The sequence below is a fragment of the Rhizopus delemar genome, genomic scaffold (genome assembly GCF_000149305.1).
Source record: "Rhizopus delemar RA 99-880 supercont3.8 genomic scaffold, whole genome shotgun sequence".
Taxonomy (NCBI): domain Eukaryota; kingdom Fungi; phylum Mucoromycota; class Mucoromycetes; order Mucorales; family Rhizopodaceae; genus Rhizopus; species Rhizopus delemar.
In genome coordinates this window covers 169,260-189,274 of record NW_027137834.1, presented here as the reverse complement: position 1 = coordinate 189,274, position 20,015 = coordinate 169,260, and the positions used below count along the sequence as shown (strand labels likewise).

The 20,015-nt window shown below is 35.1% G+C and overlaps 8 protein-coding genes across 8 annotated transcripts; 3 read left to right on the top strand and 5 right to left on the bottom strand.

Annotated features, from left to right (window-relative positions):
* Positions 1-570: 570 nt before the first annotated feature.
* On the top strand, positions 571-1,320 carry RO3G_10303 (uncharacterized protein; the record flags this gene model as incomplete). The annotated part of the gene is made up of 2 exons (XM_067664888.1): positions 571-628; positions 752-1,320. The coding sequence occupies 2 exons, from the start codon at positions 571-573 to the stop codon at positions 1,318-1,320; spliced, it is 627 nt and encodes a 208-aa protein (XP_067520989.1).
* Positions 1,321-3,976: 2,656 nt separating this feature from the next.
* Positions 3,977-5,514, bottom strand: RO3G_10302 (uncharacterized protein; the record flags this gene model as incomplete). The annotated part of the gene is made up of 3 exons (XM_067664887.1): positions 3,977-5,224; positions 5,273-5,377; positions 5,440-5,514. 3 exons carry the CDS (start codon positions 5,512-5,514, stop codon positions 3,977-3,979), a joined length of 1,428 nt encoding a protein of 475 aa, XP_067520988.1.
* Positions 5,515-5,922: 408 nt separating this feature from the next.
* RO3G_10301 (uncharacterized protein) lies at positions 5,923-7,421 on the bottom strand (the record flags this gene model as incomplete). The annotated part of the gene is made up of 5 exons (XM_067664886.1): positions 5,923-5,930; positions 6,122-6,331; positions 6,449-6,726; positions 6,785-7,100; positions 7,154-7,421. 5 exons carry the CDS (start codon positions 7,419-7,421, stop codon positions 5,923-5,925), a joined length of 1,080 nt encoding a protein of 359 aa, XP_067520987.1.
* A 364-nt stretch (positions 7,422-7,785) lies between these two features.
* Positions 7,786-9,836, top strand: RO3G_10300 (uncharacterized protein; the record flags this gene model as incomplete). The annotated part of the gene is made up of 5 exons (XM_067664885.1): positions 7,786-7,837; positions 7,890-8,275; positions 8,330-8,448; positions 8,511-8,720; positions 8,864-9,836. The coding sequence occupies 5 exons, from the start codon at positions 7,786-7,788 to the stop codon at positions 9,834-9,836; spliced, it is 1,740 nt and encodes a 579-aa protein (XP_067520986.1).
* Positions 9,837-11,539: 1,703 nt separating this feature from the next.
* Positions 11,540-12,112, bottom strand: RO3G_10299 (uncharacterized protein; the record flags this gene model as incomplete). Its single annotated transcript, XM_067664884.1, has 3 exons — positions 11,540-11,551; positions 11,765-12,000; positions 12,055-12,112. 3 exons carry the CDS (start codon positions 12,110-12,112, stop codon positions 11,540-11,542), a joined length of 306 nt encoding a protein of 101 aa, XP_067520985.1.
* A 484-nt stretch (positions 12,113-12,596) lies between these two features.
* RO3G_10298 (uncharacterized protein) lies at positions 12,597-14,672 on the top strand (the record flags this gene model as incomplete). The annotated part of the gene is made up of 3 exons (XM_067664883.1): positions 12,597-12,729; positions 12,792-14,587; positions 14,643-14,672. The coding sequence occupies 3 exons, from the start codon at positions 12,597-12,599 to the stop codon at positions 14,670-14,672; spliced, it is 1,959 nt and encodes a 652-aa protein (XP_067520984.1).
* Positions 14,673-15,210: 538 nt separating this feature from the next.
* RO3G_10297 (uncharacterized protein) lies at positions 15,211-17,613 on the bottom strand (the record flags this gene model as incomplete). The annotated part of the gene is made up of 9 exons (XM_067664882.1): positions 15,211-15,576; positions 15,642-16,065; positions 16,117-16,258; positions 16,307-16,598; positions 16,662-16,724; positions 16,837-16,860; positions 16,910-17,194; positions 17,252-17,403; positions 17,469-17,613. 9 exons carry the CDS (start codon positions 17,611-17,613, stop codon positions 15,211-15,213), a joined length of 1,893 nt encoding a protein of 630 aa, XP_067520983.1.
* A 998-nt stretch (positions 17,614-18,611) lies between these two features.
* RO3G_10296 (uncharacterized protein) lies at positions 18,612-19,773 on the bottom strand (the record flags this gene model as incomplete). Its single annotated transcript, XM_067664881.1, has 5 exons — positions 18,612-18,684; positions 18,738-18,966; positions 19,020-19,389; positions 19,438-19,571; positions 19,629-19,773. 5 exons carry the CDS (start codon positions 19,771-19,773, stop codon positions 18,612-18,614), a joined length of 951 nt encoding a protein of 316 aa, XP_067520982.1.
* Positions 19,774-20,015: the final 242 nt, after the last annotated feature.

Genomic DNA, 20,015 nt, shown 5'->3' with positions numbered 1-20,015 from the left:
TTTTACTGTGGAGTGCAATGTAATCGAGCAACTGGCTGTACGCACACATATCATTAGCTTTGTAGTATTGTAACTGAAATGACAACAGTATAAGCACTTTCTTCATAATATTTAAGAGGGACAGAGTTTATAATTCAATCATCAAGACATTATGTTATAAAGTACTGGACTATTTGATCATTATTCATCATATCATATAGTATAAGCTTATAGGTAGAATTGTTTCATTGTTCTAACTCCACTCTATCAGTGACAATATGTTGTCAAAAGACAATGACAGCACAAATGATAACAGTAATAAAAAACACTGTCAATTTATCTTTTTCTTTTCTTTTTCTTTATGGAACTGCCTCTAAAGATCATAACAGTAAAAAGTTCAATCGCTGGTATTGGGTGGAAGCCACAATATATTCCGCTACTTTAAGAGCTGCTCTGAGCATACTGCTGTTCTTCAGGCTCATTATATGAGCCCACCAACTAATCATGCTATTACCCATCCGATTCACCGAAAGTTTCGGCTATCATCTTATTTCAGGAACCAGCTTGCTTATTATTCTCTGATTGCCAATTATGACGATGTTTGGTGATGATGCTGCCTTTGCAATGGTAAACTGGTCTACGCCAAGCTGTAGAAGACAACTCAGACGACGACTTCCAACCCGCTGTGATAGCTAGAAAAAGAAAAAGTAAGTTGCATTGCTAAACTTGATGTAGGTAAATAGCTAGTCTAACGTTTGAAACCCCATCATAGGTAGGGAAAATATTCTACGGAGTGGGTCACAAAAGAGACTCAAAGGCAAAGGAAAAGCTACAGATTCTAAAGTTACTGCTACAAGTAGCACTGGTATCTCTACAACAGATGAACCTCCCGTGTTCAATAAGATTACTCTTGAGGACTATGATCTTGGATATAGCAGTAACGATTTTGATGCACCTGTCGTCAAAAGACCCTTTTTGGGTGAATCAACCAAGTCTGCTTTTCGTATCACCAAATCAACTTCTGCTGCTGTGAAGTCAAGCACAACCGCTTCTAAAGCAAGTATAAATTCTCCCAAGCCTATTAAACTTGTTCCAACTGCCTCCAAGTCAAGTTTTTGTCCTGTGCCTTTTGATAAGGCAAGTGACATTAAAGAAGGCCCTAAGAAAATAAGTAAGCGTGTGATGACAATTAAAACGACTGTAAAGAATATTTGGAAACTAGCATATTTACAGCCATTGTATGATTTGGTTCACATTACCAACTTACTAGTTATACATACCTTGCCTTCACAAAGTACATATATTTACAAGAACTGGCAGCAAACGAAAATTTTGCGTTGAACAGCTTTGTGACAAAAGGTTTCTTTGTTGAAGTTTTTCTGAGTCTTGTTCTCTCAAAGGGTGGAAATAGCACAAGACTGAAGGATACGACCAAAAATTATAGACGGTTGATATCAAAATATAAAGAAGCTTACTTTGAAGTCGCTGGTTATACTCCCCCAACTTATCATATGCTCAGCAAATAGCCTTGTACGAGTGTACGAAGCTCCAAACGGCCTACTATAATAACATCAAAGCTCATTTTGGAAACAGGCTACGTAGTTTGATAAACAAGCTATTTAAAAAGAAGGAAAAGACAGAGAGTCTCAGAGGAGAAATGCAAGCAAATAAGTCTAGTAGTAAAGTGATAAAAGAAGCTATCCGAAAGAAGGTTTATCGACCCTGCAATCAAGTGAAGCTTGTCATTGCAAAAAAAGAGATACCTGAATTTGGCCTTTTAGATGATCGGTCAAGAACGCAACTAAATGATTTTCTCTGAAGATACCCAGAGGAATACACTTTTCAAAAAAACTCAATTTACTATGATGTTATGGCTAGCCCGAAAAACCATTTCAAAGCCTTCCTCAGACTTACTGAGCTGTCTGGAGCCGAACAGAAGAAACAGTTTGCTTATTTCCCGCTACGTAGCGCCTTTATTCCTTGCTACATGACCTTGGATAGCAAAACAATCCATTACCATATTCTCAAGAGCAAAAAGAATTCAAAAACATGAAGCAAGTTTGAGACGTGGGGTGCCGTCGTAGGCCTAAATAAAAAGACGTTCAAACATCAAGGATTTCAAAAGTCTTTGCGGTTCCAAGGAACTCTCGAAACAGATGGAGTCGATGTCTCCATAATAAAGCAAAACACTAATACAAGCAGAAAGTCGCCTAAGTCCAACACTGAAAAGAAATTTGACAGTAATCAAACAGAGCGTATTGAAGGATTAGGTCAAGTCAACTTAAAGAGCACTGAAGGCAAGTGTATCTTGATAGACCCTGAAAGGCGGAACTTGATGTACTGCATGAAAGAAACCAACACTGTTGAAGAAAAACAAACACTTATATTTGCAAAGAACAACCGCTCAAAATGTTCAAAGCAATTCAGATACTTAAAAAAACATACGCAACCTTTTGTGGTCCAGAAAGCTGAAGCAATCCTTTCTAGATCTGAATCCAACTCTGTAAACTTGAAAAAATTTGTACAGTACATTAAAACAAGGGCATCAGTAAAAAGTACTTTGCACGAATATTATGGAAATGAGACAGCAAAGTCTAAAGAAATATTTCCTTGAATCCGAATTTGACTTTCGAGTCGACCAAAAATGTAATTTGTATTATGGAAATCTGTTCATAGCAAAAATCCGTGGTTTTTCCCCTCAACCTGAGAATTATTCTACTGATAGCTCTGTAAAGCCTCAACTGTATGACGCTTACCTACAAATAATGTTACAAAAAAAGCATACTTCAGAAAGACTAAATGACAGTGAGAAAAGCAAAGTTCTAGAACTGGCAAAAGAGATGTATAGACGACCACTGCAAAGCAATTATAAAAAGACTATCAATACAGCATTAGAAAAGCTACAACTTTTACCTTTTCGAAAATTGAAGTTTTCAAGTAAACTCTTCTTTAACCAGAATGATCAAAAATTGGTGCGTAGCTTAAGAGTAAAGTTCAGTCCAGATGCTATCTTAATTTTTGGAGATTGGTCCGCTCCTAATGTCAAGTATCAAGAACCGACAAAAAGCAAGGGGTTAATCAGGGTGTTAAAGAAGAACGGGTTTGTTGTCTACTTAATCAATGAATACAAAACATCTTCCCATTGCGCAACCTATGAAAATGAATTAGAAAAATTCAAAACCGCGCCAAATCCTCGCCCCTACCAACGAAAAAAGAAGCCGGACGTGCTATGCAATGGTTTGCTGAGGTAATTCAAGGAAGAAGAAAAAACTAGATTAATTCTTGATAACTAATGCAGTACTAGATGTAAGAGCCTCTCATGTCTTAAACAACAAACCAGAGGAATAAAAAGAAGACTTTGGAATCGCGATCAAGCAGCTGTATTGAATTTTCTCAAGATCTTAAATAGTTTGAGAAAGACTGGCGAACGTCCTAGCCTTTTCACCAGGAAATACACTTTAAACTGATTATCTTTAAGTAGAACAAAAATAGGAAAATCACAAAAGATTCTCCACCAAGGTTATCGCTTTGGTCATTTAATACAGGTATTGCATTAAAACAAGTACAAAGCGATAACAATAAAGGTACTAAACGAAATTTTCATTTAGGTTAATGACATTTATTTTTCTGGAAATGACATTTGTTTTTTGCTAAACGAAGCTTATTTTCTTCAAACCGACAAAATTTACCAGCCTCACTGTACTTGAAAGACCAAATGACCTTTCGTGTCGCGTTTTAAAGCTAGTTGTTTTTTCATTTCTCACAGGTGTTGTTCTTAATGATTGGAACGTATTTACTATGTCGCTTTGCTATATATAAAAGATAATAATAATTTGAACTTACTCTTCAGAGTTTACTTACTCTTTTGAATTTATAAAAAGAGGAAAGAGATTAAAGTAGACAAGTTATACAACTACTATGTTGAAACCAAGTCAAACTAATATTGATCTCAGTCTTTAACATTTTTAATATAATTAAATACAAATAATATACATTTTTAATCTCTATATTTGTTCAAAAATTCCTTATGGAAAGCTTCTAAACTTGAACAAAACGTATCAAAAAGATGTTCTTCAGGAAGGAAAGTAGAACGGAAGTGATAAGTTCCTTGCTGTTGACCAAAACCAGAACCAGGCACAACACAAACACCAGTGGCCTCTAACATGGCCATGGAATAGTAAGTGTCAGCAGCCATACCAGCCTTCTCAGCTTCTTTAATTGCCTTTTGAGGCAGTCTAATTTGAGGGAACAAGTACATAGCACCTTCAGCACTGTTACACGTAACACCTTCAAGGTTATTGAAGCAGGTAGCAAGCTTGATGGCTCTGCGACGAAGAGATTGATAGATAGCGTCGATTTCTTCCTTGTATTGAGGATAAGAAGCATCACCTTCTACAGGGGGGTTTGTCATCAAATCGACCATGATCTGTCCGTGAATGTTGGGACACAAAGAGACGGAAGAAATCTTGTAGAGTTGGTCCATGATTTCAGGATCGATATGGACACATTCAAAGTAACCACCACGACGACCACATTCACCAATCATTCCTTTAGAGATAGAGTGGAAAGAAAAAAGTTCTTGCTCTTGGTATTCAGGACCCATTGATTTCAAAACCTTCTTGAAGCTGTGGAATGGACGGTGTTCGGGTTGATAAATGTTGGTTTGATAGACTTCATCAGCAAGTAGCACAATACGTTCTGTATGGCAGAAATCGATAATGTCACGCATGTTCTCTTCTGACAAACACTGTCCAGTGGGATTACCAGGATTGATAATCACCAAAGCACGCACATCCACACCATTATCCCTTGCTTCATGAACAGCCTTTTCTAATCCTTTACGATCTAATCCCCAATCATTTTGTTCATCAAGGTAATAAGGTACAGGTTTGGCATCCACAAGGGAAAGGGTGGCAGAATAAAGGGGATACTGAGGGATAGGAATCATGATACCTGTCTTGTCGTGTTCAGTCAACAACTGAAGGACCTTTTGAACGCCTTCTGAAGCACCTTGAGTTAAAAAGATGTTGTCAGGGTTTGCCTCACAGCCATCACGACGTTCAATGAATTTTGCGACATTCTCACGAATGTGAGGGATACCCTTTGAGTGAGAGTAGGCACCTATACTACCAATGTTCTTCAACAAAACTTCAGCACGATTGATTGCATCGGCAGGGTATAGCTTAGAAATGAGATGTCTATTTTCAGCCTTCAAAAGCTCGGGATTCTCACAAAGGGATGCGACCTATAATTTATCAATTAGCATTCTTCTACAGATAATCATTCAACTTACTTGTCTAAAGAAGGTAATGGGCTTTTGGTTTAATTGCTGTGGGTTTCCAATGTTACAAAATACCACTTTATCAAAGTTCAATTTAGAAGGATCTGTCTTCAATTGCTATTACGATGGCTGCTTTTAATTTTCTTGTTTGATATAGTAAGCATTCTTCTCTATTTTACCTTGCTTAAAGCTTCGGCACGGATGGGTAAAGCACCACGAACGGCATATTCTACGTTCTTGATCAAAGGGTGCATTGTCTCTATGTTTAATACTTTTTCTGGTATGTTTTAGTTTATAAAGTTTGATGATAAACAAAAATAAAAAGTGCTTTTACCATGCTTCTTTGCTGATGATGAAGCAAATCTTACAAGATTTCTATTGAATTGAGAGTAACCAACCTTGGATACGCGAGTAAGGGTGGATATCATTGATAATTAGAAGAAAGATAAAGGAAAAAAGAAAAAAGTATAATCAGTTTCAGATAAATTTTATCTTTCTTACAAAGTCCGAATTATTTTCAGGTTTTTTATGTTAGTGTAACGGTTGAGTCATAACCCATTTTCAGACAGAATTAATTTACAGAAAAAGAAGAATAAAACTGATTACAACAAAAGAAAAACGTCTTTGTTTGTTAATGCTTTCAAGAAGTACGGATAGGCTTTTTATAAAACTATTTAATGTATCTTTATAAAAGAGAGAGAGAGAAAGAGAGAGGTTTGCAAGTTGACTTCCAACTCAATTTTCCCACGATAAATCAAACAGTCCCATTTGCATCTGTGATAACGCTTATTTTATTTTACAAAGGGTATTTGTTTTTTTGTAAAATTTGCGATTCCAAGAAATGACGCCGATCCTCTTTACGCTGAGCCAATGCGACGTAAATTGGCTTTGAAGATATAAATCGACCGTTCATTTCTGCCACTGCTCTATTCGCTTCATCAGAACTGCTAAAACAAACAAATCCAAACCCTTTTGGTGCTCCTGTCGATTCATCTTTCATGATTTTTGCACTTGTAATTGTTCCATAAGGCAAAAAGTTATTTATCAAAATCTCATCTGTCACATCCTCTGCTAGATTTTTAATATATAAATTGACCCCAGGATATCGTGAACTGGCTTGATGGTGTCGTTTTAATTCATCATCCCGTTCTGATCTCTTTTGTGCACGCGTCACAAACAGCTTTTTACCAAAGAAATCTTTATCGTGCAATTCATTCACTGCTCTTTCAGCATCCTCTGGCAATTCAAAGTTTACAAACCCAAATCCTTTTGGTTTATGCTGATCATCACGTTGAACGAGTACGGATGAGACAGGTCCAATTGTACTGAATAATTCACCCAAATCATCTTCAGTAACATCACTTGATAAATTTTTTACATAAACATTGGTAAATCGACAGTGCTGTTGATCATTGTGTGATAATAAGGATTCTTTTTCATTTTTAAGTACTTGGTGTGAAGCATGTCTGATTTTTTTTTTAAAAAAAGTTGAGTATAAAAGCAAGATTATCATATTAAGCTTACACTTCTTTACCAAAGAGCATTTTACCATTTACAAATGATATTGCTCTTTCAGCAGCAGCATATGTATCATAATTTACAAATCCATAACCTTTGACAGATCCACCTGTCAGTTTATTAAACACTCTACAAGAAATAACATTTCCCCATCTTGAAAATGTGTCATATAATGATTTGTTATCTACGTTTGGATGTAAATTCTTTAATATAATGTTTCCTGCCCCTGACACTCTTTTGGTTGTCTCTCGTTCTGATATCATTAGTCGATATGTTGTGCCGTCAATTTTTGAATGATTTAAATTTTCAAAGGCTGCACTACCTATACATAACAAGAGAGTTGAGTTATTTTGATGATTTGTGCTATATATTTACAGTCTTGTGGGGTATAAAAATTAATATGTGCATAACCGAGACTTTGATTGGTTACTGAATCACGACAGACTTGAACACTCTTTACATTGCCAAAGTGCTCTTTCAACATAGCTTCGTCAATGTGAGGAGCTAATTCACCAACATAAAGTGAAGTTTGTGTAGTAATTTTCGGCTTATATGGTTCATTACTTGCTTGTGATTGAATAATTGCAATTTCTTTTTGCTGTTCAATGGTTAAACCTCTTGGTCCAAGTGAAATATCTGTCATGATGTATGTAAAAAGAAAAAAATTATAAAAATCACGGTCACTTGTACTCATATTTTTTCATCATCCGACCAATGTCCACCCCCTTACTCCTCTTTTACTCCAAACAAAAAAAAGACTAAAAGAAAGGAGGGGATTGCAAAGAAGTAGAATGAAAAAGTGAATAAAAGAATAGAGTTCAGGCAACATGCTGACCAATCATAACACAATTATTATTTTCTTTCCCTTATTGATGGGAAATAAGGCTGCATGTGAAAATTAGATCTCTTTTTATTTATTTCACCCCCCGTTGAGAGATGATTTATCGATGTCACAAACTTGTTACTTTATACACTTGTCCTTTTTTTTTTCGCTTTTTCCAAGTATCATGTCTAACCCCTTACGTATCTTTGTTCCTGTTAAGCGTGTCATTGACTATGGTACATATAATCAATAGCTAATAAAATAGAATAACAAATAACGCTTTTATAGCTGTCAAGGTTCGTGTGAATGCAGCAAAGACCGATGTCGACCGTAATGTAAAGCACAGTATGAATCCATTTGACGAAATTGCTGTTGAAGAAGCTGTTCGTATCAAAGAAAAGTCTCCCAGTACCGAAGTTGTTGCTGTTTCATGTGGTTCTGCTAAATCCCAAGAAACTTTAAGAACTGCTTTGGCTATGGGTGCTGACCGTGCTGTTCACGTCGAAGTCAAGGATGACAGTACTCTTCAACCTTTGGCTGTTGCCAAATTGCTTAAAGCTTTAGCTGATAAGGAAGCCAATAAGCCAGATCTTTTCATTTTGGGTAAACAAGCTATTGATGATGATGCTAGTCAAACCGGACAAATGTTGGCTGGTTTGCTCAAGTGGCCCCAAGTAAATAGATACACCTTTCTTACATATCAATTTAACTCACTTTCTTTTAAATAGACCACCTTTGCTTCCAAATTGGAAATTAACGATAAAGCACTCAAGGTTGTACGTGAAATCGATGGCGGTCTCGAAACTGTTTCCACTCAATTGCCTGCCATTGTTACAACTGATTTACGGTATGTGTGTATATGTGAACCATACAGAAAAGAGAACGGGAGATATTGATCTTTTTCCATAGTTTGAATGAACCTCGTTATGCTTCTCTTCCTAATATCATGAAGGCAAAAAAGAAGCCTTTAGTCAAGATGACTCCTGAAGATCTCGGTGTTGATATTTCCCCTCGTCTTCAAACATTAAAGGTTGAAGAACCTCCTAAGCGTGCTGGTGGTCGTAAGGTTGAAAGCGTTGACGATTTACTTGACAAGTTACGCAACGAAGCCAAGGTTTTGTAAAACCTTTATAAATAGAAATCATAATAGTAACAATAAAAAAGAGAAAAATTGTTCTTTTTTTTTTTTTTTTTTTGTTTTTCCTCCATTTTTTATGTATGAATTCTGCTAGTTCATTAGCTTCTTTTGATACCGTTTACAGTGCTGATTCAACTGAATTTTGTCCGTTTGAAGATCATGCACAATACTTGACTGTAGGAACATATCAATTAACAGACGAAAAACAAGATAATGTTCGCATTCGAAAAGGGAAGATCTACTTGTTTGATGTTTCTAATCAATATCTGAATACACCCAAGCAAATCATTGAAACACCTGCTGTTCTCGACATGAAATGGAGTCATTCACTCGTAAACGATCAACAAGTATTGGGTGTGGCAGATTCAGTAGGTGGATTTCATTTATACGGATTTGACAATGACAGCGACACTCTGGTCAAAGTAGATTCTTGTCAAGCAACAGAAGACCCTACTATCCTCTGTCTTTCACTTGATTGGGCTAGTCGACGTGACAAGTCAGATAGACGCGTAGTTACATCCCATTCTAATGGTGATGTCAACATTTTGGCACCTACCGAATCTAATTATATCATTCAGAATCATTGGCATGCTCATGACTTGGAAGCATGGATTGCAGGATTTGACTACTGGAATACAAATATTGTCTATTCTGGAGCAGATGATGGATTGTTTAAGGGATGGGATACACGTACAAATACACCTACCTTTGTCTATAAGAGACATATGATGGGAGTCACCACTATGCAATCATCGCCTCATCAAGAACATGTCTTGGCAACAGGAAGCTATGATGAAACAATCTATTTTTGGGATACTCGGTCTATGAGAGCACCAGTCAATAGCTTTCAGACACCAGGTGGTGGTATTTGGAGATTAAAATGGCATCCTAAGCGTTCAGATAGATTGTTATCAGCCTCTATGCATGCAGGCGCCTTTGTTTTAGATGTTAACACAACTAGTTTTGAGGCGAGTGTGGCCTCTAGCTTTTTGGATCACACCTCTATGGTGTATGGTGCAGATTGGTCATTTAAAGATCCTGATTTGATTGCTTCTTGTTCTTTTTATGACCATGTTTTACATCTTTGGAAGGCATAAAAAGAAACTGTACAAAATAAAAGTATAGATAACAAAAAGAAGAACATAGACAAAATGCATTTGAAAGTGTAAAAAATAAGTAAAATAAAGAGATATACAGCTTGTTATTACAATATTATAAAGCTGGAGTTATTTTTTTTTATGATGAGTACAATTATTTGAAGGCATCGATTTTAATACAGTCAACATTTAAAAGAGATATTTGCTGTGAAATCCAGATGATGACTTGATACTTTTTTTTTTTATCTACAATTATAAACAAAAATTATTTCTGCAAATCGGGCACAATAAAGGAACCCACACTTTGTATAGTAAGTAAGTATTGTTTCTTAAGGGCTTATAATATTAAGAGAAGACAACAAGCTCTTTCCGAAGCTAATGATGATACTTACAAGTTCCACTTGCTCTGACCACAGATAACGTATATCGTATAAGCAAAAAAGTAAAGTGAAACTAATCAACCTATGTTGATAGAAGAGCAGGCAGTCAAAAGATAAAATCACATACCAAGAGACAGGTTTAGGTACCTGAAGGGTATTTATATAGATTCTCTTTTTTTTATAGTCACTCAAAGCTTTAAGAAGGAAGTCGCAAAACTTTTGATGCTCCCTACGCTGTCTTTTTCGACTAGGCCATGGTGCTCATCAAGACGATGGTGAAAGCATGAAGAAATTCACCAGAGGTTTAGTAAATCCTGATGACTAACCTTGTATTCCAACAGCACACGACTAATCTAAAGTCTTCTTAGTATAGTTTGAGATTATCGTAGGTCCTGAAATTACACTAATATAGCAATGCTTTATTCTACGAGGACATAGAATAATCACTCAAAGTGCTCTATTGTCTATACAATTGTATATATCCCATTTAAACTAGACTGCATCTTTTTTAAGTAAAGATATACTAATCTTTTTACAATTTAAACATAATTAAAGGCTCGTTGTAGTTACAATTGAAATTGAAATAAGGTAAAAAATAACTAATCCTTCATGTTTGAACCGTAAACCTCCTTTTTTTCTTATTCATGCGCGTGATAACGTCAGTGTACGACAATAATGCTTGCTTCTTGTGATAACCCTTTTGAAACCCATCAAAGCCCTTTTTACGGTTTACATCCTTCATGAATATACCATTCATTTCAAGTGTAATGAAAACGATGGATATCAAAAAATGAAATTGCTCGTCAATATCATTTTTAAATTAATTGTAGCAAGGACAACCAAAAAAATACCAGCAAGTTGTATTCCAGTTTTGAGATGGGACACGTTAGTAACAATCTTTAAGGTAGTTTAAGCTACGTTTAATAACAAAGCTATTTTAGCTGCTTTAGCTATTTTTTTAATGTTTTGAATAAGGAGTAGAAAAAGTACAGGCGTTGACCTTATCTAAATGTGGGAATGTTTTGCCACTTTTTTTTTTTTTTTTTTTTTTTTTTTTTTTCGAAACCGTATCACAGGTATGCCAACATGCTCTTTCATCTAATATCGTAGCTTCCTTCCTCTTTTTATCATTATGGTTCATCGATTCAAAATTGTCTTTTATAACTTGTATAATGTGGGCTGATTAACGTGTCTGAAGAATCTTGGCATTCCTTTATATTATCACATTTTTTCTTTTCTACAACGCATTCAGGGCTGACTTCCCACGGCCGATTAGGACTCATGATACACAATTGGATAACAGAGTTACATAAGGCCAATAATTCAATGACAAGGCTTGTGAATAATGCGATATAAACATGAGTTAATTCTCGTTTAATGTACTGATTCATTGGATCGTAACAAGGAGGTGCTGAATTGATAACCTGATTCGGTGCACAGGTGGCACCTAATACAGGATGGTCAGAGGGATTCGTAAAACCACAGCAATTGAACTTACTCCATTATGATTAGAAAAGTAAGTAAAAGAGGATAAAGGAAAGTTATTACCTTTGTTTGTGCATAAAGTCTGTATTCTGTAGTAGCTTCTGCCCATGTTTGACTAAGCCAGCTAGTTGTATGAACAGCTTGAATATAGACAATGACCGCAATAGATACGTGGTATAAAAAGGTAATAGCAATCGCTGTTGTGCATAAAACGTGAATTGATCTTCTTTCTGTATGAAAGCTACTCAATAGACCAATTAATGAAGCAAACACTAACATAATGCCCAAGATACTCATCACTAAAGAATGGTTAAAAAAAGTTTTGCTTATAAATTTGCATCTTTCTTCTTTACTTTTTAATATATTAATAGGAATTAACAATGCGCTTGTTATCTTGAGTTTTATAGCCATTGTACCAAAAGATAATAGAGCACATCCACATATGAAAAATAAAAAATTTGCACAAATAAAGTACATTCGGCATTGCCTATGTATAATTGAAATAAAATAACGTATAAAAATGATAGTTTTATATATCGTTTTTATTTTGTATTGTTACTTTTGACAACAAGGCATGATTAATAAATTAAAAGCGTATAAAGAAAAAAAATAAAATAAAAGAGGGAAATAATTCAAAGCATATTTTATATAAAATGAGGGGGAGATTGAAGACAGAAAGAAGGGGGAGTGTAAGAGGTAACAGAAGGGAGCAAGGGGTATAAATAGGAGGGGATTACAACAATGTCTTGCGAAGCAGTAATGATTTATAAGCCACTCATCTCCACATTTTTAAACTTGAGGAACAGAAAAATTTTAAACCAGGTTTGAAAAAAAAAAAGCTTAAAAATATGACACACACCCTTTTATTTTTCTTCTTCTTCTTCTTTAAATAAATATGGTTGCTTTAGTAGAGGAAGCTAGTAAGGTTGAAGAACAAATTCCAAAGAAGGTACCTGCACCTATTCCTACTGTTAACGTATGGCAAGTAAAGAAAGCAACTGCTTCTTCTAGTACAAATACAGTAAATGGTAAAGAGATATATTTCAATTCCACTCTTTCTTGTACATAATAACCAACAAAAAATATACAGACGCTTCATGGCCTGCTCCCGTAGAATCATTAAAACAACAAGATATTGTTCCTGAAAAATCAATATCTACAAAGTCTGTTGGCAAAGGACAATGGAAGCCATACACCCCTACCATCATTCATCCAACACCCAGCCATTTTAAGAGAGACCAAAATAGCAGAAAGCCAAGGGAACCTAAGGAAACCAATGTACCTCAAGAATCAACCACAGACAATAATTCTTCAATTGAAAAACCAGTTCCTGAAATCCAATCAAATAACAATCACCACCGGTCATCATCACACGGTTCATTCCGTGGTAGCAGACGTGGTGGCCGAGGAGGCTATTACCCAAAACGCTTTTTCAAACCCAAGTATTTTGACTTGGAAACACTCAAATCATACATCCTTCAGCAAATTGAGTATTACTTTAGTATCGATAATCTCTGCAAGGACTTATACTTGAGAAGTCAAATGAACAGTGAAGGTTATGTTCCATTCACCTTGATTGCTGGTTTCAACAGAGTCAAGAATTTAACAACCGACATGGACATGATCCGTGCCTCCGTAGAGCTCTCACAGTTGCTTGAAAAGGACCAAAGTGGCGACATGTTGCGTAGAAAAGAAGGTTGGGAAATTTGGATTTTGCCAGCCACAAAAGAAGATGCCGCTGCCGCAGTTAGTAAAGTCACAAATGAATCTCAACCTAAATTACCATCAAAACCAGTTCAACAAAATAAAGAACAACAACAACAACAAAAAGAGGATGTGGAAGAGGATCTGTTTGATTTTGAAGATGAAGAATGGATTGATGGAAGCCGACCTAACACAATTAAAAAGTATTACATTTCTGAGGATGAAGATGAAGAGGAAGACGAATTTGATGACGATAAAGTAGCTCGTATCATGATTGTCACTCAACACAAGAGAGATCGTACACACCAACATTTTGATCGCTCAAAAATGAATGATGAAATCTCTGAAATGATCAACGAAGGCCTGTATCAGTATGAGTCTGGTCTTGGACTGAAGTCCAAGGCACCTCAATCCAAGGTTGGAACCACAGATTCTGAACATTTCAAACAACAAAAGGAAAACACTAAACCAGCTCGCTTCTATCCTGCTCAGCCCGAATCCCTTCCTGTCTCTGCTCCTATTCACAAAGAGGCTCATGTTGGTTGGGTACTCAGTGACCAGCCTTATGAACCCCCCGCTGGGTTGTTATCTACAAGCCTTGGTAAATCACCCGCTTTATCTACCTCTTTGGAAAACAACATGGATCACTCTTTTGGAAGCTTCCAACACCCCAGTCACGAGTTATTACGTGAGAAATTTGTTCAACACAAATACTACAAATACCATGCCAAGGCACTCAAGGAACGTAAACAATTGGGTGTAGGTCAATCTCATGAGATGAACACCCTTTACCGTTTTTGGTCTCACTTTTTACGAGACCACTTTAATAACCGCATGTATAATGAATTTAAACGACTTGCTGTTGAAGATGCTAACCACGACTACCGCTATGGTCTTGAATGCCTTTTCCGCTTTTATTCATATGGACTCGAACGTCGTTATCGTCCTGATGTATTCCAAGATTTTGAACAACTTACCTTGGAAGATTATGACCACGGTCTCTTGTATGGCTTAGAGAAATTCTGGGCATACAATCATTATCGTAAAGACAAGAGAAAATTGAAATTCAATGCTCGCATGAAGCAATTGTTAGAAACACACAAGACAATCAAAGATTTCAGAAATGTAAATGCACCCAGCAAAGTTGAAAGAGCCAAGTACACTGTTCCTGTTCATAAAAATGTAAGTTTGTAATTTAATCATTTTTCATCTTTTTTTAAACTTTCTTTTTCCTTAGCCCAAGAATGATAAAAAAGAGAAGCATTAAACATCCTTTGTTTTGTTTCCTATTTGTGATAATAAAAAAAAAATACCTATTGTTTTTTGTGTTTAATTCAACCTACTTTGAATATATTTTCAAAATAGGGAGCTTATCATCTAAACAAAATTCCTCACTGATTAAACCTTACTAATATTTCATCCAGGAGCCTTGTTTAAAGGACAATATATCTTAGTTGCACGTCGTAGTTATAACCAATAAGTGTAGACTATGCTGCAGGCCAAAAAGGACTGTTAGCAGAAACTCCGCAATGAAAGTGTACATTTACTGTAGTTTACTTTAGCCTGCAAAGAAACAAGACGCGTTATCAGACATGTTAAAATTGAAATGGAATTATTCTCCTTGTATTGAATATTTAAATGATGTACGTAACACATGTTTTAAACTAAGTTGAGGGCACGAAGGAGGTAATTCACATGATAAAATGCTTTAGGTAACATATCATACAACTTAATTACTAGGTATACAATAGTATAACGTATTACAAGTTTATTTATTAATAAATATAATATGTACAAAATGGATTTTAGTTTGTTTCAAACAAGTTGATTAATTCTTTTGTATATTTCGCAATTTCATAAGCTTCCTTTGCAAGGTCTCGTTTCACGCTCGCTGAAGCTGTGGTTTCTGGTCCAAAGTGTTTGATTTGCATCACACCCAGCCTTTGAGAACATTGCGAAAGTTCATTTAGAATAGGTGTACACGTACTGCTGTAAGCATATCCTGAGGGATACGAGCATGTTGATCTTGCTAATTCAGTGATGGTACTAACGATCTTGACGAGTGTACTGATGTGTGTATAGACTTTGTCGTTTGGTTGAGGTAGTCTCAATGCACTAAGGAGATTTTGTACTGTTTGTACGATTGTGTCTGTTTCACTCTTTAAATATGACTAAAACAAATTGTGAGCTAGAGCCTATTTTTAGTGTGTATGTGTATATGTTTATGAAAATTTACTGCTAATTCTGAAGGCGTTGGATAGCCTTGATCATCAATTAGTGAATTATCTTGGACGTTCAATTGTGACCTTAGCATAGAGATGGGTGGTCCATCGTCACTTGCTCTGTAAAATGACTTGTCGCTTTCAAGGCTAGTATCCTTCATTCCCAACAATTTTGCTAAATCAATAACAACAGCAGTTAAATGCCCTGCTGAGCAATCCAGCAGACTGACAGGACTTAACCCCTTGCCATTTGCATGATGCTTTGCTGCTACCAATAGATCAGACAAAGCAGTCGAAAATCGTGTTTTTAATTCATAGAGTGTATATTTGGTCTCATTGGATAATCGACTTTCACTTGTTTCAACCTGTTCAGTAATGGATTTACAGATTGTGACGATTGTTTTCATGACCTGGATTACATTTATTGGGCTACTAGATCTAAAGAATTGTCAGCTTTTTTTTTGTTTTTTTGTTTTGTTTTTTTTTTACCTTGCTGTTGATAGTAGATCATCAATGGATGCTTGATAGGTTAATATATGATCATAGTTGATGATACCATTTCTTGTAGGTTGTAAAAAGTTTTCATTAATCAAATCAATACTTTTACTGTAACGATCTCCAGTAGGAAAAGCTATTTTATGTTAATTAGATATGAAATGAAAGAGAGAGCTAAGCTTACCTTTCATAGTTCTTAATTCGATTTTAATCTTTTCATGTTTAATTTGCCAATCTTTTATTTGATTCTTGAGTTTTTGTATCTCATTATCTGTATTTTCTTTTTCCAATATCAATTCTTCATTCAATTTTGCCATTCTTTTTAGTTCGCCCAGCATTTCTTTAGTTTCACGCTTTACTTCCTGAACAGCATCTTGCTGCTTTTCATAATCATCTTTAAGCCTTGTGTATTTATCATCAAGCTTTTTATATTGTTCTTCTAGTTGACAAATTATCTTTTCATCTTCTCGCTCTTTCTATTAGGATGGTTGGTTTGTTATTTTTCGTCTGCTTTTTTTTTTCTTTTTTTTTTTTCTTACTTTCTGTAATTGTTCCAGCAATTCACGGTCAATAGAGTCCATGCCACCCATTTCAAGCTTGTCCTTTTAATAAAATGATGAATAAATGGAACTTGTTTTTCTTATTATTATTTACTTCTAGTTGCTTTATTCTATTTTTCATAATGCTAATTTGATACTCATATTCAGACCTTACTTTTTCAATACCATCATTATTTGACTATAAAAATAAGTAAATAACAAAACATTGTTACATTCTAATGTGTTACTGTGTAATCATTATTAAGCGTAGATGCTATAGATCGACTACTACTGCTACTGTTACTATTATTAAAAAGTAAGACTTCTTTTTCTGGAGATCGGTTGATATTTATTCTATCTGGGCTATTCAATATAGTTTCATCATCTGAAAATTTGTCTAGATTTTCTACACTAATTGTGCCTTTGACTGGGATTATTTGAGTTGATTTACTTGGTGATTTTGTTTGTGATTTTTCAAATAGTTTTGAATCAATCGAAGGCATTTTGGGAACAGGTGGGAGATGATATTCTTCCTATAAGAGAAAAAGAGAGTAAGTTCTAGAACACACAATAGAGATATCTATATTTACATGATCTTGATTTAGATGGATATATCTTCTTGCTAATTCAGAATAAACATCGCTTGCAAGATCTTTGAATCGAACAATAGCCAAAGTAGCCAACTTTTGCCTTGCTTGGTTTCTTTTGGGATGGAAATCCTCTTTTACTGGTAAAAATGGAACTAAACCGGGTAAAAAAAAATCAATTATAAAACTGCGATTATTGCTCAATAGAAACACAACAAACCATATTTGTCATCTTTTGTTCTCCTAACCACTTCATCATAGACATCCATGGCTAATTCATGAAATTGGCTGTTACTAAGTCTTGTGAGTTTTTGACGAGCTGCTACTCGTTGAGGATGTGGTCCATTAATTAATTCTGTTAGCATATGTTAGTCTGTGAAGTTGATTAGTTTTATACTATAAACCTTGATCTAAGATATCCTTTAAATATGATCCAAGTTCTAAATAATAAAGACGAGCTGTGTTTTCATAATGTGCTAAACTGTATGCTCGACTTGAAGTAGTTGATACTATAGACCTTGAACGGGTTGAACTTGTTGAGTAAGTTTTTACTGATTGTAATCCTTTAGATATCCAATCTTCTTGAGGCGAACGCGGAGGTGACCTTGAGTATGCCATAAGAGGTGATGAAGAAAGAAAAGAAAAGATGTTGAAAAAGATAGAGATTCACACATAAGAGAGACTAATTTTAGTGTTTTGTTACACAGCTTATTGTTTCACTGTAAAAGTAGCACAATAAAAAAAACTTTATTCAAATGAAATGAAATAAACATATGAGAAATTTTATATTTAGTTGAAATGGATACTAAAAAAGTAGAAAATGCTAAGAAAGAGTAACTATGATGAATCATAGGTTTTATTATCATTTATATTTCCAAAGAAATAAATTAGTTAATTTGCTTAATGTCCTACATACACGACAGGGCTAAATGATATGAAATGTTTGATTCTATCCCATACTGGGAAAAGAGAAAAGGACAAGACTTTTCTTACTCAAAATCCATTCTTTTCCTTTGTATAACTCGTGTTTTAAAAAGAAATCAGGTCCTTAATTCATGAAAGCGTAGGACTAAAGGGAGATTTTTTAATAGGCCTTCGACCGTATCAAAGAAAAGCATTAAACTTTTGTCTTTGAATAAGAAATGATTTACTCTAGTTTATAATAAAATATGGATTGTTCCTAGTTATTTTTGTGTGCGTGTAATGTTTCTCCAGTTTAAAAAGGGCATAAAATGATCAGCTGTTTCATGTTCCGAAAACAGGTTACTTTTTTATACAAAATATAACATTTATTAACAAAACTTTCTATAGAGCTTTTTTCTTCCCTTATTGAATCGGTATTTAAAAGAAGACGCACTTGTAATTAATGAGCAAGTTTAAGAGAGTGCATATTTTGTGCTTGATTTTCAAGGCCATTTGCATATTGTAATTCACCGCTAAATATATTAATTAATATAACTTGTTCTGTTCATAAAACACTTTTTCTTACCTTGTTTCATATTCATACATATCCAATGCAACCACACAACTTTCACGTACAACTTGTTCTTGATCTTGTCTATAAGATTCCAAAACTTCAAGTACTTCTGGTGTAGCAATGGACCCTAAAGCTTCAGCTGCTTCGTGACGAACCATGTGAACTTCATCTTTATCGGCAAGACATTCTTTCAAGGCAGGTACTGAAGCAGGATGCTGTAATTGTCCAAAAACATAAGCAACTATACATAAAATGAACAACACGATTCTTTCTCTTTTTTTTTGTTATTGCTACCTTCATGTCTGAATAATGCACTTTTATCTTTCAAACCCTTTGCTAATGCAAGAACTGCTTCAGTATTACCAATCTCTCGCAAGGCAAACATGGCTCTGTAACGAACAAATAGTTTCAATTTAGGATTGGTCAATTGTGCTTCCAACTCTTCTACTGATCTTGTCTCGGTTGTAGGAGGAGCGGGGTCTACGGAATGATAAAGGCTCTTGTTAGTTTCTTTTTCTGCTTTATTCTTTGGATCGTGGTCATATTTGATTTTATCAATTGCAAGTTCACAAGTCTCTACAACAGATTCATTCTTGTCGTTCAAGTATTTCTCAAGAATAGGAAGGGATTCTAATGAACCAATGGCTCCTAAAGCTTCAGCAGCCTATGGATCATTTAACTATTGTATTCTCTACGAACTGTATTTTTGTACCTCGTGGCGAACCATTTCGTGTTCATTAAGGTCTTCTAAAACTTCAGAAAGAATAGAGTTGGCTTTAGGATTACCGATTTGTCCAAGGCAGTAGGCAAGTTCATGCTTTAATAATTCTGAATCATCCTTCAATGCTGTATATACAATATTAATAAAAGAGAAAAAAATAGTTCACAATAATAACTCAATACCTTTGCCAATAATTTCGATTGAACGTTCGTCAGCAATGTTTTTAAGCGTAAATAAGGTACGAAAACGCTCAGCGAGACTAACGTTTCCAGAAGTATTGCAAAGAGAAGCTTCAAGAAGGTCGTAATTGACAGCAAGTTCAGTCATTGTATTAAAAATTTTTAATAAAAAGAAACAAAAAAAAAAAATCAAGCCACCAGGTTCTGCCATTTGACATAATTAATTGTAGCTCCGATGTTACACATAGTTATGATTGTACAACGATTTTGTTATCTGATTATTTACAGATTGTTTCACGCTTCTACAATGGATTGATTACAAGCCAAAGATATTTCGGCTATCTCTTCTTTGTTTGGTTCTTTAAGTATTATTTTTGAATGTAGCATAAG